Genomic DNA, 16,178 nt, shown 5'->3' with positions numbered 1-16,178 from the left:
ATAGACCCATGACAATATGTCTATACATGCCTAGAGCTGACTGGGTAAGCAGGGTCTCTCCTCCATGTCGCATCATTGGAATAATCTACTACCATGAAATCTGACTGCACAACAAAATGAGAGAAGAAAGCATTGCAGACTCTGTACGAAATTGCCTCAATGACTTCGAGGTTATACGAAAGGCGGATCTCTTAGAAGCCAGTACCGCCGACCGCAATGCTGCACTTGAGATCCGCGAGGAAGAAACTCGCTTCAAAATTTGGTCTGGGAACATGGGGGCGCACAGCGAGGGACGACGATCGCTCCAGTACCGTCTAAGAGATGCGTCTCATTTACAGAAGCAAGTAATGTCTCTACTCGACGAATTATCGGAGCTCTTGGGAGACGCTTTCCTCATCGTGTCTGGTGAAAGGATTCCCTGGGATCGCGTCGAAGATGACGAGGAGTTTCCACAAGATACTGAGTCTGAGTCCGATTCTGAGTTTGGTGACATGCCTGGGACGGAGGTGGCACAAATCGCACAAAATGTTTCAGACGTCGTCAATTGTCTGCTGCGACTGAGCGTCGCCATCAGAAATCCAGCTCCACACGATCGTTTCATGTCATTTAGTTCCAGCGAAGCCTCACATTACGAACCTTTTGACATCCAGCACGTCAAAAATAAGTTTGGCGAGATCGAACCATTCCTTGCTGATAGATTGGGAAAGGCCATATCGCGGAGGAGAGAATACTTCAAGTATCGTGAGAGCCATCACTTGAAGCTCAAACAGGGCCTTGACTCGGTAGAAGAGGATGGTGCAGAGAGTACCGTTGCGAGCTCTCTTCCCCTACACGCGAAAGCCGCTGGCTTTAATCTTGACGCGATGGACGAAGATGGGGCTTCCAATTCTGGTCTCACGCAAACCTCGTTCGCATCTTCTAGAGCGGATTCAGATAAGCTCAGTGTTCCGCCACTGCCAAAAGAAGCCGAGGATGGTCCCTTTGAGTGCCCGTTCTGTTATATGATGATAACGGCCAGCAGCATAGACTCATGGAAGTAAGTAACGGACGCTCTGGAATGGCTATTGACCCGAGCAGTAGCTAACATCAAATGTATAGACGACACGTTCTTGCCGACCTCCGGCCTTATGTCTGCCTTTGGGAAGACTGCACAGCACCCGGGATGGAATTCACGCGACGGTATGAGTGGATGTTACATGAAATGCAGAACCATCGGAAAGCATATAACTGTCCATGCTCCTGTGGAATGACCTTTCGAGTCAGGTCGCAATGCAAAGATCATATCAACAAAACCCATCCCAAGACGTTTCCTACAAGTCAACTCGACACCATGATAGATCTGAACGCAAGGCCAATGAACGAGAAGGAAGGTTCAATCTGTCCCTTGTGCCAAGAGAATCTTTCTTCCATGAAAGATTACCAACGCCATGTTGGCAGACATCAAGAGCAGCTCGCACTATTCGCCCTCCCATCACTACCGACTGACGATGATGCGCAAATAGAAGAAAACACTTCTGGACCGCATACTTATGCTTCGTTCGAAGATCTGAATGTTCCTTATGGACAAACAAAAGAGGAAAGCCATCCAGAGCCACTAGTTGCGACCAAACCTATCAGTGGCCCAATGAAGGAATTAGAAGACCTCTATGAAGAGTACTTGAACAAGTGGGTGCCACTATGCTCTGACTTTCTCAGGTCACCACCTTCGAAAACCAAGAAAGGAGGAAAGAAGGACAGCCGAAAGCTGTCTGAAGATATTCTAAACCATGTCTTACTCAAGCTAGATGCTATTGACACTGCCGGTATACCTGAGGTTAGAGCGCGAAGGAAAGAAATAGTCAGGGAGGTTCAAAAAACTTTGACTGATTTGGGAACTGCATGGGACTCTTGAGTATGGGCATATAGGAGCCAGAAGAAGGCATTGTCGATACTCTAGGCAGGAAACAAAGAAAGATGGTGAGAAGCCATATTTGAAGAGACAATTTATGAATCTACCACCTATTACTACTTTCCTCAGTTCACAATAAGAAAGTAGAGAAACTATTCAGCTAGGATCTTTCAAACAAAAAGACCATATAGAGACTTAAGTAATATTCTGTGAATTGCCGTGCTCCCAATGGAGTGGATCCTGACGATATCCCACCTCCAGCCGACTTCTCAGCCGATGGTTAGTAATTCCGCGGAAACTGGAACTACCGTGGAGCACGGAACTTCGACAGACCGACTCATGCCATCAAGAAGCCCCGCAGTATAATAACTTGAACAACACCTTCTACAACAGTTGCGCTCTTTTCTACACACAATACATCTCGAAACTTCAAATAGAATCATGTCAGACTCTGTCGTATACCATTACCTCGCCATTGGCAAGCTTGGCCGTGGTGAACCTATCAAGTAAGTGAACGCCTCATCAGATATGATAAGGTTAAGATTCATTCGTGATTTTATAGGCTGTTTATGAAGGATGCGGGTATTGACTTTGAGGAACGTCTTTACGCGAGAGATAATACTTGGCCTGAGACAAAGGAGAAGTTGATCAAGCAAGGTATTACTAGAAATGGCCAAGTTCCTTGTCTTGAGTACAAGGGCCATGCTATGACTGGCGTGAGTTCTATCCCCGATATCTAAGTGCCGTACTGACTTGTGCAATGCAGCATATCCCAATCCTGCGTTACCTTTCCCGTGATCTTGGCCGATATGAAGGCCAGAGCAACGAGGACAAGTATTTGACGGACTTGGTATCAGATATCTACGTCGATTGGAGGGTATGTTTGCCGTCCACCTCTGAGAACCATGCTAATCTGATATCCAGGCTCAATGGGTCAGAAACCTCAAAGAGGGGCCTCGAGCAGAGTACAAGGATACTGCTGCTCCTCAGTACTACGATCTCATCGGCAAGTACTACGCTGATCGTGAGGGTCCTTATCTTTTGGGCAACGAGATCAGCTACACCGACTTTCTCGTTTATGTCTCTATAGATAACGATACTCGAACGAAGACTATCCCGGTATGTAAACATTTTTGAACAAGTTTGGGATATGTAGCTAATAGTATCTTCATAGGAGAACTTGCCAGAGTCGCTCGTCAAGTTCAAGGCTGCTTTTGAGGCTCGACCCAAGCTTGTTGAGTACATCAAGCAGGGATGAGTCAGTCACCGTATAGAGTCATGTTGCTTTTAAATGAATAGAGTCTAAACTTATTACTTGTGGCCCCCCGCCGACTCTCCACACTTCTTGGGACCCCCGGATGCGATAGTTCAGATGAGAGCTTGGTTGGAAAGTTGAGCTGTCGTCCAAGTTCTGTTGGCAAGCCATGATCGAGTGTGGCAAAGAGAATATTTGCCATCATGCCTCTTCCTGTATCTCTAACAAATCACGAGTAAACAAAGATGTGACGTGTTTACACAAGATGCCACCGTAAGCTAAGATCAGTTCAATTTAGAGTATGCCACACCGATAACACTGTACGTAGTTCTGCTATACTCCTATGAAAGCAAGCCATGGCTAACCCCACCCTCCTCAACACAGACATTTGCCTCAATTGTCCGAGGGAAAATTTCGTAGCGTAGCGTTGATAAGATCCTGAGGTCCTCGACAAAAGATAAGCTTGGGTTCCTTCAAAGAAGTATTGCCCTGCTTCCTCAGTAAAGCATAATCCACACAAACAGCCACGACAGACTCGAAGAGCTCAGTGAACTCGATGTTTCCCCGTGTGCACCAACCAATTATAACACCACTCCATTCACGCTCCTCGAGTTTTGTCTTGAGAACTCCGAGATTGGAACCATCAGCGTTTAGATCAAACCCGACATTGGTGAACCTTGAAGCTGTCGTGCTGGAAACTTTGGCTTTGGACCACTCTTCTTTCAGTTCTTCGTTGATATCGCGGCCGTGAAGGTGGCGGGAGAGTGAAATTGTGAGGATTGGGATGGTGGGTTGGTCCATGTTGGGAACGTAGATGTGGCTGAGTTGACCGAGAGAGCTCTGAATTTATGCTGGGGTCAAATCGAAGGCAATATTTTGTTTAATATTGTACCAACCACCAAATGCCAGGGTCGGATGATGGTAGTTGAATGATGCGTTCGCTGTTTCTCGTGATATATAAGTCATGCGAAGACGCCGAGGCCTTTTAAACGCCGACTTGACAGATCAAATTATTAATCCATTCCAGACACCGAGAATGATCAAGTGACAGTTGTCACAAACATGATTACGTGAGGCTCGAGTACAGCACTATTCCATGCCAAAGTGTTAGGCATCGACTCTTCATAAACACAGAGTCATTCGTTCCTAGACGGATCGTATGTTCTCTTGGGCTGCCGGAGACGCAACAACGTTGGGGGATCCGTCGTGCCATCTATGATCAGCACACTAGTATTGCATCCAGCGACCCAGGCGCGCATAGAATCATCAATGCCAGGTGAAGAGAATGTGTGATGATAGCCATTGCTGGTAAAATCTGCCATTGCCACCGGATTCAGCGACACGCAACCGCTCTGGTCAAGCGTACGATACAAGAAGACCTTGGAAAAACGAACAAAGCCCCAGAACTCAATGCGACAGAGCTTGCCCATCGTGAACAAAGATCAGGTACATCAAACCCGATCGTAGCCATGTGCCGGTCCTGGCATCTTCCCCCGACGTGAATTAACAGGAACATAGCCCTTGACAAATTGTTAGCGTTCTTTGGTACTCGATACCATTTGGCACGATTGCCACTATGGCATGAAATCTCTGACAAGTGCAAGGCTGAAAGTTTTTCTCCCCTTGTGGAACAATCCATGTAATCGATTTGGCGATGACTCGAGGCTTGGGCAGATGTTGTGATACGTTTTGCGGTCGTTTGCTAGCATGTTTGCTGCTTTCGGCTCGCAGCCGCAAACAGGTCCTTGCAATTGGCATAGACCGTTGCCAAACAGCAATTGGGAGAGAGGGTGAGGCGATAATACAGTAACAGTTCAGAACAGCGCGGTGAGGCTGCGCACAAAAAGATCAAACTTGGTCGTGGACACCAATGCTATGAAAGGTGAAAAGAAACATCAGAGCTAGTCCAGGCCGACAGGCATTCGGCTAGAGAAAAAAGATGGCGACAATGGATACAAAAAGCAAACGGCGACTGCTTGCCAACAAAAAGTCTAGGGCGGCTAGGTTGGGTGAGCAACGGTCGGTGTCGCTGAAATAAATCGGTCAAGAGTCAATTGAGCGCCAGTGTGAAGCATGGTCGGGATGTTGTGTAGCGTCGCAGGTGGGAGAAGCATCGAGTGTTGATGGGGAGCATCAGCTCAGGTATGACAGCGACACGAGAATACATCGCCCATCCTTTGCGCATCCGACTGTTGGTAAAAGAAAAGAAAAAGAAAAGTAGCATGAGCCATCACCCATGTGGTCAGTGATGATGAGAAAAAGTTCAGAGTTCTGTCTGTTGTCTTATGGTATCTTTGAAAAGTCCCTCTCCACCGTCAATCTCAAGCGACTGGGTTTTTAGCGGCCAAACCCATCATCCATTCATTATTTTTTCGTTTGGGGTCGACGATACATGTCAACCCGCGTCTGGTGATCCGGAAGTCAAGTGAAGAAGTCAAAAGCCAAGTCAAGTCTCTTAGTAACCACCACGGTCACCACCGCCGTAGCTGCGGTCACCACCACCGTAGCTGCGGTCACCGCCACCGTAACCACCTCGGCCACCACCGTAGCCGCCACCTCGGCCACCACCGAAGCCGCCGCCGTTACCGCCGGCAGGACGGGCGTTGGCGACGTTGACACGGATGCGACGACCGTCAAGCCTGGAGGGAAGACATGGTTAGCGATTGAATGCAGGAGATTGTAGAGGGGAAAGGAACATGAACATACTCCTGCTCGTTCAGGGCATCGACAGCAGCGGTAGCCTGCTCCTCGGTGCTGAAGGTAACGAAACCGAAACCACGGGCACGGCCGGTATCACGGTCGCGCATGATGATCTGTTGGATGAGTCTTAGCATTTGACAATTTTGAGGGGTATGTAGGTGGTCGTACAGAGTCGGTGACCTCGCCGAACTCGCTGAAGGTCTGGCGGAGAGTCTCATCGGTGGTGTTCCAGGACAGGTTTCTGCAGAGAATTCAAGTCAGCATGATTACCCCTCACTTTGGCGGCGACAGGGAGGGAGAGAGAGAGAGAGGGACGCATAGAGGCAGAGGGGAATGGATGGCAGGGCAGGGCAGGGCAATAGCAAGCAGGAAGAAAACATACCCAACGTAAAGCTTAGACATGATGGCGCGTGTTGTTGTGAATGTTCGAGAGAATGATCGAAGCGGAGTGAAGCGTCGTAGAAAATTCATGGAGGGGGAGGGGGGTTTTGTAGATGTAGGAGGAGGAAATGGTCTGTCAACGTGTCGCAAGTTAAATACGAACAAGGCAGGTGCAGGTGCAGGCAGGTGGCAGGCGGCAGAATAATGGAAAAAAGTAAAAGAGGGAGGGGAGAGCAGAGGAGATGATTCACTGAGAGCAAGAAGAGAGCGGGCAACGGCAGGTACTGATTCGATTGTAGGTCCTCAGGTCCTGCAGAGAGAGGGCACTAAAAAGTTTACTGTTTACCCCTCTTTGTCGCATGGGTGAAAAGTTAGCTAGCACCAGCTGCACTTTCCAATTTTTGCATTGCCTTTTGCCTTTGTGCATTCCCTCCGCGGCTCCGCCCCTCTCTTTTCCAGACTCGAAAAGACCGCGTCATCCAATGCGAATTGAGAAATCTGATTTTTCATGTCCTTGTCTCTGCTGCGACTGCAACTGCTCCCTTAACGTTGCACTCGATGCGGTTTCCGGTCTAGCGGTGGCGGATGATGAGATGCACTCCTAACCGTCTTGCGTTAGACAGCTCCAGCAAACCCTTTCCTACAGGTCCCTTGGTAGCCGCTTGAGCTGCAGTGTTTTGGTCCAGCGGGGTTCTCAGGTTCTGTGACTGCGGATCGCCCACAGATTTTAAGATTGGTTTTGCTTAGCCTCCACTGCTCTCCACTGTAAAGAAGGCCCTGATTTTTGCTTGCTCTTGCTCGCCGCGGGCACGTCTTCAGGCGCAAGGGTACTGCCGAGTGCCACTAACCTAATGGATCAATTATGTTTCCGGTCCCCAGGATTGTTGAGGCGCCACTATTTCCAAGACTCATCATTGGAGGGATGTCAATATAGATACACTCTGGCAGCTCCATCACCCGACAGGCTGTTCATTGTCATGCAGTATCTGTGATCACTGTCTGTCATAGAAATCTACAGGGGAAGCTGGGCACAACTGACAAGTGAAAGATATATATACTGATCAATGGCTGCTTGTATGTATCAAAGCAAGAGCAAGGAGACTACCTGTACTCGTTGGTCACTTCTCTCGTCGGACCAACGAGTATAACCAAAGTTCAACAGCAAGTAAAAAGACATTTCCACAAGGCCACAAGGCTCATCCATCACTAAACTCTACATCACATGCATCATAAACACACGTCATATTTTCCAATCTTCTTCTACTTCGTGCAACTACCACCAGTGAAATCGGCAACGTTTAGGCGGAAAGTGCATCCTAATTCTAAGCAAGTCTAAAGGCATGGTCTAAGTGGCATAAGCTACCCTAAGAATTTTGTCTCTTATGTTCATACAAGTCAATTTTTACAATACATCTCAGAAAAATGAATCAACAGCAGCGACCTCTTGCACCAGCAGGGCCCATAGATCACCAAGGCCCGTCATTGTATGAGGATCTTCGTCGAGGTCTCACTCACATCCATCACAACCCCGAGCCACAGATGGCAAAGAACTGGGTTCGTTGCCATAAACACAGTTACCTACCAGATACAAGACTAACATTTCTTGTTGCAGTACTCGTGCCTTTACTCGTCAGTCCCGCAAAATCAGGCACATGTATCGAAGCTTGGTGGCTAACCTATACCCCAGAATTGCGTTGGCATTGCTGCAGCCTTGGGACGAACGTCGACGCAACATAATACAACAAAACTACGGTGAGCAATAACCCTCCCCTCTTGATTCTAATTTGCTAATCTTATTTAGTACTCATATCGCCTTATGAGAAAATTTACCAAGACATGTCCCGCTTCCTCGCCGATTTTCTCCACGAACGTGCCGAAGACATCCTATCGCGCGATCCTCAAGTCAGATTTCACCTCTACCTTTACGAGTGGGAGAGCTACAACAAGATGGCTGCGAATGTTGGATTTGTCCTAAGCCACATGAACGAGCAATGGGCAGAACGGCAAATCCGAGCAGGGATTCGGTGGTTTCCTGTCATTCACACTTTTTACTGTTTGCAGTGGCATGACCATTTGTGGACCAAGGTCCGCGACAGTGTTGTAATGAACGCTGAGCAGGTAATCCACAAGGATAACGATGGTCCAGTCAAGTTTGACAATATTGTGAAGGGTTTTCCATCTATGAAGGTTGACGGGAAATGGACCAAGGTCAATCAAGTAAATCTTCTTGAGATTCTCGAGGCGCCTTTCACTTCGCCAATCAATTTGCATAATGCCAGGGTTGACCACTATATTGATCAGAAGAATTTGACTAGAATCGCTGGGGAGCTCAGGTAGCGGGTTTATCAGCTGCCACGTATTGGGGACTGTCAATTGTGCATCCGATGACCTCACAGCTAGCCCATTAATATAAATATTAGATCACGCTTAGTGTATATGGCCTAAGAGTGAACTAACAATTTCGTCTATACTTTAGCAACCCGTCTGTACACGCATGTGAAAACAAGCAAAGTCATGACTGCCTGGGACATATAGTGTGGTTACATTATAATATTAGTGGTGGAACTTAACGGCGTAATATTATGCATCGAGTAGCATCGATCACACCAACTGTGGTGTCTCAAAGAGGAAAGGAATTGTCTGAGCTGCCTCATACGGGCACACACAATTATAACCTCTAATGCAAGTATTTCGTCAAACCGCAAGACCAGACTGAATTAATCGACAAATCCACGCTCCGCCTCATTACGAATTGCAGTGGTGAATACGTGATGATCTGGGGATTATTCCCAATTCGGACATGACGGGATGTTGGCCTCCGACATGCTTAATTCATGGCACTATAGCGGGCGAACATGGGCAGATGAGGGGATACCTAATTAGCCAAGAGTATACACGAGAACCTCATGACTATAAAGATGCAACGATTTCACGTTGATATTGAGTTGATCAGCGCGTTCTTAGCTCTCGTCAATCCTTGTGTCTTGCCATGAAGTTCTCCTCCATCATCGCAGCAGCCTTTGCTGGCTCGCCGGCACTTGCCGTCCCAGCTGGTTTTGTCACCACCGATGGCACGAAATTCTCTCTTGACGGAAAGGATTTCTTCTTTGCTGGAAGCAATGCCTACTATCTCCCCTTCAACATTGTATGATCTACACCAAGTAATGTTGTGAGTAAAAACTGACTTTCGCAGTGGGGAACCGACCACTACAAGGATGTCAAACTCGGCTTGGAAGCTGCCAAGGATGCTGGTCTCAAGGTTATCCGTACCTGGGCTTTCCATGACAACAACAGGACATTCTCGTCGGGTGGCCTGCCCCAGTACAACACTGGTGCCGAGGACACTGTTTTCCAGTGGTTCGAGGCTGATGGAACTGTCAAGATTGATCTGAGCAAGCTTGATGTCGTTGTTGAGGCTGCTGAAGCGACCAACATGAAGCTTATTTTGGCTCTGACCAACAACTGGGCTGATTACGGTGGTATGGACGTTTACACTGTCAATCTTGGCGGTCGATACCACGATGATGCAAGTTCAACAATTGTCTTGGAAATTCGTAATGCTAACTAAGGACAGTTCTACCGCCTACCCGCTATCAAGAAAGCCTTCAAAAACTATATCAAGGCTGTCGTCAACCGCTACAAAGATTCTCCCGCCGTCATGGCCTGGGAAATCGCCAACGAGCCCCGCTGCGGCGCCGACGGTGTTCGCAACCTTCCCCGCGGACCTGACTGCACTCCCAAGACCATCACATCCTGGGTCGACGAAATGAGCACATACATCAAGTCCCTCGACGCAGACCATCTCGTCACCACCGGAAGCGAAGGTGGCTTCAACCGCAAGTCCGACGACTGGACCTACAACGGTGCCGACGGAACGGATTTCGACGCTGAGCTCAAGTTGCCCAACATCGACTTTAACACTTTCCACTCATACCCTCAGTACTGGAGCAAGACCGTGGACTGGGTTGTCCAGTGGATCAAGGACCATGCCGCCGCTGGTGAAGCTGTCGGAAAGCCAGTTCTTCACGAGGAATACGGCTGGACTGACAAGTCGACCCGGATACCAACTATTAGCAAGTGGCAAAAGGCTTCCCTGGACCTGGAGATGAGCGACCTGTACTGGCAATTCGGATACTCAGGCTACTCTTACGGAAAGAACCACGATGACGGAAACACGATTTATCTCGAAGATGACGAGGCTCAGCCTTTGGTATACGAGCATGCTGCCGCGGTCAACGGTGAAGGTACAGCACCAAGCCCAACAACTACTGGAACGACTCCCCCCAAGCCTACGGTTACTGACGGTCCCAAGGTCGGTAGATATGGACAGTGTGGAGGTGCTTCTTGGACTGGAGCTACGGTGTGTGAGGCTCCCTATACTTGCAAGGCGCAGAACCAGTGGTACTCTCAGTGTCTGTAGTTAATGTGTGCACCGAAACACCAAGACAGTCGAGCACAATAGACTGGATTATTAGGCCAGTTTATCATATTTAGAATTACTGTTGAATTTTAGTTATACACGGCTAGGAGCATTGCTTTCTTTCACTAAGAATGATAACTCGCCAACACATTGTACCGTATAAACTCATGAAATTGGGTAGCTTAATGGGTCCATTTCAAGCTTGACGGTTGGCCAGAGACACTATACAGATAAGTCATCATACTGTTGGTCAAATGGCATAATTGACTTTGGGCTTACTCAGCTACCCGATTTCACGAGTTTATACGGTATTTGGACTCGAATTATATGTATATTCTTATGTATCCTACAACACAGAGCGCAGCTACTCTGTTACCCGCCGGCCATGGCATAAGCGCCCTGCGTACACCCATGTCGAGGGGCTCTGAACCAACGTGCATACAAGGCTGCGGTGATAGGATCATGATAGGTCAGACCGTGACATAATTCGGGCACCTCCAGAAGAGGGGTTTTATGCCTAACATCTTCTTTCCAATCTCACATTCTGATCTTGTCATTTCTTTATGTTTAACGGTCCCATCGTAATTGCTCTATAAGCCATGGGTCGTTTTCGAAACAAAATCAGCAAGCTCAGACCAAAATGGCCTGCAAGCAGATCAACATCACCTGCCTCCAGTCAGCCGCCGGGAAATATACCCACCTCCAGGGAATCTGAGCCACAAGCCGCTGTAAGCACAGGAGACGAAATACCGCCTGCAAATGCCAACATCTCAGAGCGACTATGGAACCAGGCTTATGATGATCTGAAGGATTCAGAGTCGTCGAAAATCGCTGAATCTTACGAGAGGATTCTGTCCGATCAACTCCGGGTCGGAGAGGGAGCAAATATTATCTCTCGGGATCACGCCACAAGATGGCACCAAATGGAGAAATTAACCTCAGACGGAATCCAAAACACTTCAAAGGATGTAAAAAGAAAGGATTCAGTTAACCAATGGTTTGAAATGTGCAAACCACTGAGGGAGGCGGTCGGGGCAGGCCTCAAGGCTGTACCACAAGCTGCTGTACCCTGGGCAGGCATTTGTTGTGCTCTCGAGGTTAGTTGAACACTTTCTCCCTGGATCACTTATTGCTTGCATATCGGTACTTCTCAGTCTGTCCAAAGGGTTAAGCTCCTAGCTAAAACCTTCTCTCAAAATCCCGCAAGTCGGGCATCAAGCTGATAGGCAGAGGAGTGTATCCGGTTTAGCATAAGCACCACAGGCGATGCATAATCTGGAGATGAATACTGGAAAGATCGGACGTCACTGACATCATATAGATCCTGTCTAGTCCTCTCACCGAGCCAAAGAAGAATCGCGAAGGTATGGAGTACGTTCTGAAACGTATGGATTGGTATTGGAGACTGTCCCCGTGGCTGCTTCAAGATTGTCATTCCAGTGACTCAAGCCAACCACTGAGAGAACAGCTTGAGAAGCAGATTGTGCAGCTATACCAGAAGCTTCTGTTGTTTCAGATGAAGAGTGTCGTTCTCTACCACCGCGGTCGCTTTGCAGTCTTTATGAGGGATCTGCCCAAGATCGATGACTGGGCTACTCATGTTCAAGAGATCAAAGACATTGAAACCGCCCTTGGAGTCGATTCAAATCAGTACAACACTCTGGAAATGCGAACCAATTTGCAGGATATCTCTGTCATCACAAAAGAACACGCGCAATGGCAGCGACAAGACCGACTCGATGAAAAGGACAACGAATGCCTACGGGAGCTTCGTGTAACAAACCCGTCGAAAGACAAGAAAAGTATCCTTTTCTCAAAAGGTGGTCTATTCTACGACTCCTATCGGTGGATTATGGAGAGCAAAGAATATCAACAATGGCTGAAGAAAGACGACAACAACTTACTGTGGATCAAGGGTGATCCAGGTAAAGGTAAAACAATGCTTCTGGCTGGGATTATCGAAGAAATCGAGAAGTCCGCCCCCGAAAGTGTTTTCTACTTCTTTTGTCAAGCCACAGAACCGCGCCTGAGGACTGCGACCAATGTACTCCGTGGTCTGATCTGGTTTTTGGTCCGGACGCGACCTTGCTTTATGTCTCATGTTCGTGAGGAGTACGACAGGGAAGGGAAGGGTGTTTTCAACGACGGTAACGCCTGGCAGACATTGATGGGGATCCTCACTGCTATTCTCGACGACGAAGAGTCTCAAGATTGCGTTTTTGCCATTGACGCCCTCGATGAGTGTACCACAGATCGGGACCAGCTCATTAGGCTTATCAGCCGGCTATCCACTTCTTATAAACCTAAATGGGTCGTTTCCAGCCGAAATTGGCCTGAGATTGAACGTAGGCTCAATTCCGTGGACGAGAAAGTGGAAGTGCAACTTGAATTGAATCATGCCGCCATATCAGAGGCTGTCAAAAACTTCATCGTGCGCAAAGTCGACCAGTTGAGCGAAGACAACGGTTATAGCGAGTCTACTCGCGAAGAAGTACAGAACCACCTGATGGTCAACGCAGACGACACCTTTCTTTGGGTCTCTCTCGTTTGTGACGAGTTGGGACAGCCAGACGTCATGTCTCATCACACACTTGATGTTCTCAAGTCCTTCCCCGCTGGTCTGGGAAAGCTGTACGAGAGAATGATAGAGAAGATAGAGAAGCTCAAGCAATCAAGAGACAGAGACCTGTGTGTAGCCGTCTTGGGCGTGGTCGGTGTCGCTTATCGGCCTCTCAGTCTTGCGGAGCTGGGCGCATCCGACTTGAAGCTGAATCGTTTTGTCGAAAACACGGAAACCCTATCGAACATTGTCAGATCTTGTGGCTCATTCCTAGCTATCCGCGATGGTACTGTCTATACTGTCCACCAGTCTGTCAAGGACTTTCTGCGCACATCCCATAAGGTTATGAAATCTGGTACCGCTCAACAGCATTGCGATGTATTCCTTAGTAGCATCACGATGATGCACAAGGGATTGCATCGAGACCTATTTCGTCTTGGTGACCCTGGTGTCCTCATTGATGAGATTGAAACTCCCGAGGCCCATGCACTACTGCCTCTCGGATATGCATGTCTTCATTGGGCCGATCACTTTAATGATGGCAACTTGCAAGAGCTCCAAGGCGAATGTGCCCCTAACTTCTCCTTGGTAGTGGCTTTCTTCAAGGAGATTTACCTCTACTGGCTAGAAGCGATGAGTCTCCTGAGATGTGCTTCAGAGGCTGTCGTAGCTGTTGGGAAACTTAAGAGTCTCAGTGTGAGTAGAATGCCCACTTATAACAATATGAATTCATCTGATACCTGCGTTACAGAAAGATGTACCGAAAGAGGTCAGGGAACTTGTTAATGACGCTTGGCGTTTTGTGTTCACACACAGATCTATCCTAGACACTGCGCCGCTACAGCTGTATGACTCTGCTTTGATATTCAGCCCGAACTCCAGCACCACGAAACTATTCTTCAAGAAAGAAATTGCGAATTACATAAAAGCTGATGCCCCTACGTTTCAAAATTGGCATGCCTGTCTACAAACCATTCCTCTGCCCAATAAATTTGGCCTCTCCTCAATTGTGAAATTCTCGCCCAAAGGGAATCTTATGCTGGTGCAAGTTCCTCTTGGGGAAACATTTATATTTGATTCATCCACGGGCGGCTGTGTTGTATCCCTCGATAATTATGGCCCTGGAATTCGAAATGCGACATGGCATCCATCAGGGCAACTGTTCGCGGTGTTGACCACAAAACAAGTACACATTGGCGATTTATCTGAGAGAAAGCCCTTGATATCCTACGAGTCGCCAGGAGGGCTCATGGACGATGTGTCATTTTCACCGGATGGCCAATTACTTGCTTCCAGTGATTATGACAGCATCCATATCTGGGACGTGTGGAACCCGAGCGTGCACCGTACACTAGCTTTCGAAGGTCACCCTGTTTACTTGAGCTGGGTATCATGCCCTTCAGCTACTCTCTGCTTGCTCGTTATCAGGATTCTTAATGATGAAATATTTAGTAATCATAAAGAAATGTGCATCGATCTCTGGGATATTAATAAGGAATGTTTTGGCTCCAGAATCTCATCAGTGAGTGTTCCTCGAGGGAGTTTATACGGGGCAGCTGTCAGTCACGCCCGGACCCACCTTGCATTAAACGTCGACCACAGCGTGACGATTTACTGTTGGGATACAGTGCTGGCTGAGAAAAGAGTCATTGGAGAAGGTCTAGACAGCTATGGTAATGTCTATAATTTGACATGGACGACTGATGATAAATACATCATCTTCAAATTCCGCTGCGGCACGAAACAGGGATTCGTTGTCTGGGACGAAGAGAGAGACGCAGAAATTACACACCAAAGAATGTCGGCCCTAGACGTTGTGCATTGTGGGAAGGGCAATCAGATCGCGACCACTTCTGATACTTTCCTTACGATTTGGGACTTTGACATATTACTAGGCGATTCCATCGACGCGGTCGTTAGCGACGTGGCTGGAAAGAAGTCACATGTAGAGATCGAGGTTTCACCCGTGGAGCCGATTGCGCTTTTATATACAAACGAGGAAGAAGTTAGAATTCTCAACAGAGTATCTGGCAAAACACTTATGCAATCAAAAGTAACTCGGTTCGAGTTCGGATACGACGGATGCTTAGCTCTCGTTGATGACAACGGAACTGTTGAAATTTGGCAGTTTGACCATGACTGTGACCGGTACCATCTGTCATCAAGATTGAAAGGGAGATGCGACTTGCAAGTGGTGTTCGGACCACCTGGGCAAGTCGCGATACATGATGGCGAAGGGCTACGCGTATACGATACGAATACAAGTGGGCTTCTGTCTACAGTACCCACCACTTGCGATTGTGCATCAAGGTACGACTCGGGAGAGATCGCCTTTGCGCGCAACGGCCAACTGGCTATTACTCATGAAAGTTATCATTGCAAAGAGGCTGGAAGCGTCATAATATGGGATACTGACAGCATGAAAGAGATACGGAACCTGGGCTTTCCTGGAAATCCAAGTCTATGGTTGCCTTTTGGGAGTCAGACACATACGATGTCCTTGAGTGAAAATGGTCTGGTTGCAATCGGAGTCCGACAGGATGTATGGATCGCGAGTGTGAAGAAGGGTACATGGGTACGAAAATACACTCTTTCCCACCCTGCATGCATTAACTTCAACTTTGATCCATGCTCTGGGTGGCAGCTTGAGACAAACTTCGGAGTGCTGGAACTTAACTTACAGGAAGCCATCGGCGAACCTAGAAGCACGGATTCACCTAAAGAGTTGGACTCACAAGAGCACTGGGACTTGAGAAAATGGAGCATCTGTCGAATTGGTTCAAACGAATGGCTAATGAAGAACTCACGGAGGATACTGATAATTCCGGGGCAGAGTGTGAGCCAGAAGAGCTTCTCCCTACAGACAGACTCAAAGTCAGGCATGGCAGCAGTGGTAATGGTTCACGATGACCATTTATTCAGGATTCATGTCAGCCTTTAGATTCAAATTTAAACTACAAGAATGAACAGCCTA

General features: G+C 47.9%; 7 protein-coding genes across 7 annotated transcripts; 5 read left to right on the top strand and 2 right to left on the bottom strand.

The window, feature by feature from the left end:
* Positions 1-116: 116 nt before the first annotated feature.
* Positions 117-1,891, top strand: FGSG_11061 (uncharacterized protein; the record flags this gene model as incomplete). Its single annotated transcript, XM_011326996.1, has 2 exons — positions 117-1,036; positions 1,099-1,891. 2 exons carry the CDS (start codon positions 117-119, stop codon positions 1,889-1,891), a joined length of 1,713 nt encoding a protein of 570 aa, XP_011325298.1.
* A 438-nt stretch (positions 1,892-2,329) lies between these two features.
* Positions 2,330-3,146, top strand: FGSG_11062 (uncharacterized protein; the record flags this gene model as incomplete). The annotated part of the gene is made up of 5 exons (XM_011326995.1): positions 2,330-2,394; positions 2,451-2,604; positions 2,655-2,765; positions 2,813-3,007; positions 3,063-3,146. 5 exons carry the CDS (start codon positions 2,330-2,332, stop codon positions 3,144-3,146), a joined length of 609 nt encoding a protein of 202 aa, XP_011325297.1.
* A 390-nt stretch (positions 3,147-3,536) lies between these two features.
* FGSG_11063 (uncharacterized protein) lies at positions 3,537-3,944 on the bottom strand (the record flags this gene model as incomplete). Its single annotated transcript, XM_011326994.1, has 1 exon — positions 3,537-3,944. One exon carries the CDS (start codon positions 3,942-3,944, stop codon positions 3,537-3,539), a length of 408 nt encoding a protein of 135 aa, XP_011325296.1.
* Positions 3,945-5,228: 1,284 nt separating this feature from the next.
* Positions 5,229-6,452, bottom strand: FGSG_11064 (uncharacterized protein). Its single transcript, XM_011326993.1, has 4 exons — positions 6,226-6,452; positions 6,012-6,084; positions 5,850-5,956; positions 5,229-5,782 (listed from the first exon to the last, which is right to left on the bottom strand). The coding sequence occupies exons 1-4, from the start codon at positions 6,243-6,245 to the stop codon at positions 5,599-5,601; spliced, it is 384 nt and encodes a 127-aa protein (XP_011325295.1). The 5' UTR covers positions 6,246-6,452; the 3' UTR covers positions 5,229-5,598.
* A 1,608-nt stretch (positions 6,453-8,060) lies between these two features.
* FGSG_11065 (uncharacterized protein) lies at positions 8,061-8,561 on the top strand (the record flags this gene model as incomplete). Its single annotated transcript, XM_011326992.1, has 1 exon — positions 8,061-8,561. The coding sequence occupies one exon, from the start codon at positions 8,061-8,063 to the stop codon at positions 8,559-8,561; it is 501 nt and encodes a 166-aa protein (XP_011325294.1).
* Positions 8,562-9,213: 652 nt separating this feature from the next.
* Positions 9,214-10,644, top strand: FGSG_11066 (uncharacterized protein; the record flags this gene model as incomplete). Its single annotated transcript, XM_011326991.1, has 3 exons — positions 9,214-9,369; positions 9,418-9,765; positions 9,799-10,644. 3 exons carry the CDS (start codon positions 9,214-9,216, stop codon positions 10,642-10,644), a joined length of 1,350 nt encoding a protein of 449 aa, XP_011325293.1.
* A 599-nt stretch (positions 10,645-11,243) lies between these two features.
* On the top strand, positions 11,244-16,145 carry FGSG_11067 (uncharacterized protein; the record flags this gene model as incomplete). Its single annotated transcript, XM_011326990.1, has 3 exons — positions 11,244-11,741; positions 11,966-13,900; positions 13,956-16,145. The coding sequence occupies 3 exons, from the start codon at positions 11,244-11,246 to the stop codon at positions 16,143-16,145; spliced, it is 4,623 nt and encodes a 1,540-aa protein (XP_011325292.1).
* Positions 16,146-16,178: the final 33 nt, after the last annotated feature.

The sequence above is a fragment of the Fusarium graminearum genome, chromosome 3 (genome assembly GCF_000240135.3).
Source record: "Fusarium graminearum PH-1 chromosome 3, whole genome shotgun sequence".
NCBI lineage: Eukaryota > Fungi > Ascomycota > Sordariomycetes > Hypocreales > Nectriaceae > Fusarium > Fusarium graminearum.
Note: the sequence above shows the minus strand (reverse complement) of the source record. Positions and strands in the feature narration are given on the sequence as shown.

What these genes read in the sequence shown, in the direction of transcription:
- FGSG_11064 (XM_011326993.1), bottom strand. Translation starts at nt 6,245, where the DNA reads ATGTCTAAGCTTTACGTTGG. An exon ending in ATGTCTAAGCTTTACGTTGG is followed by an intron (nt 6,085 to 6,225) that starts GTATGTTTTCTT and finishes AATTCTCTGCAG; the next exon opens with AAACCTGTCCTGGAACACCA. An exon ending in TCGGCGAGGTCACCGACTCT is followed by an intron (nt 5,957 to 6,011) that starts GTACGACCACCT and finishes CTCATCCAACAG; the next exon opens with ATCATCATGCGCGACCGTGA.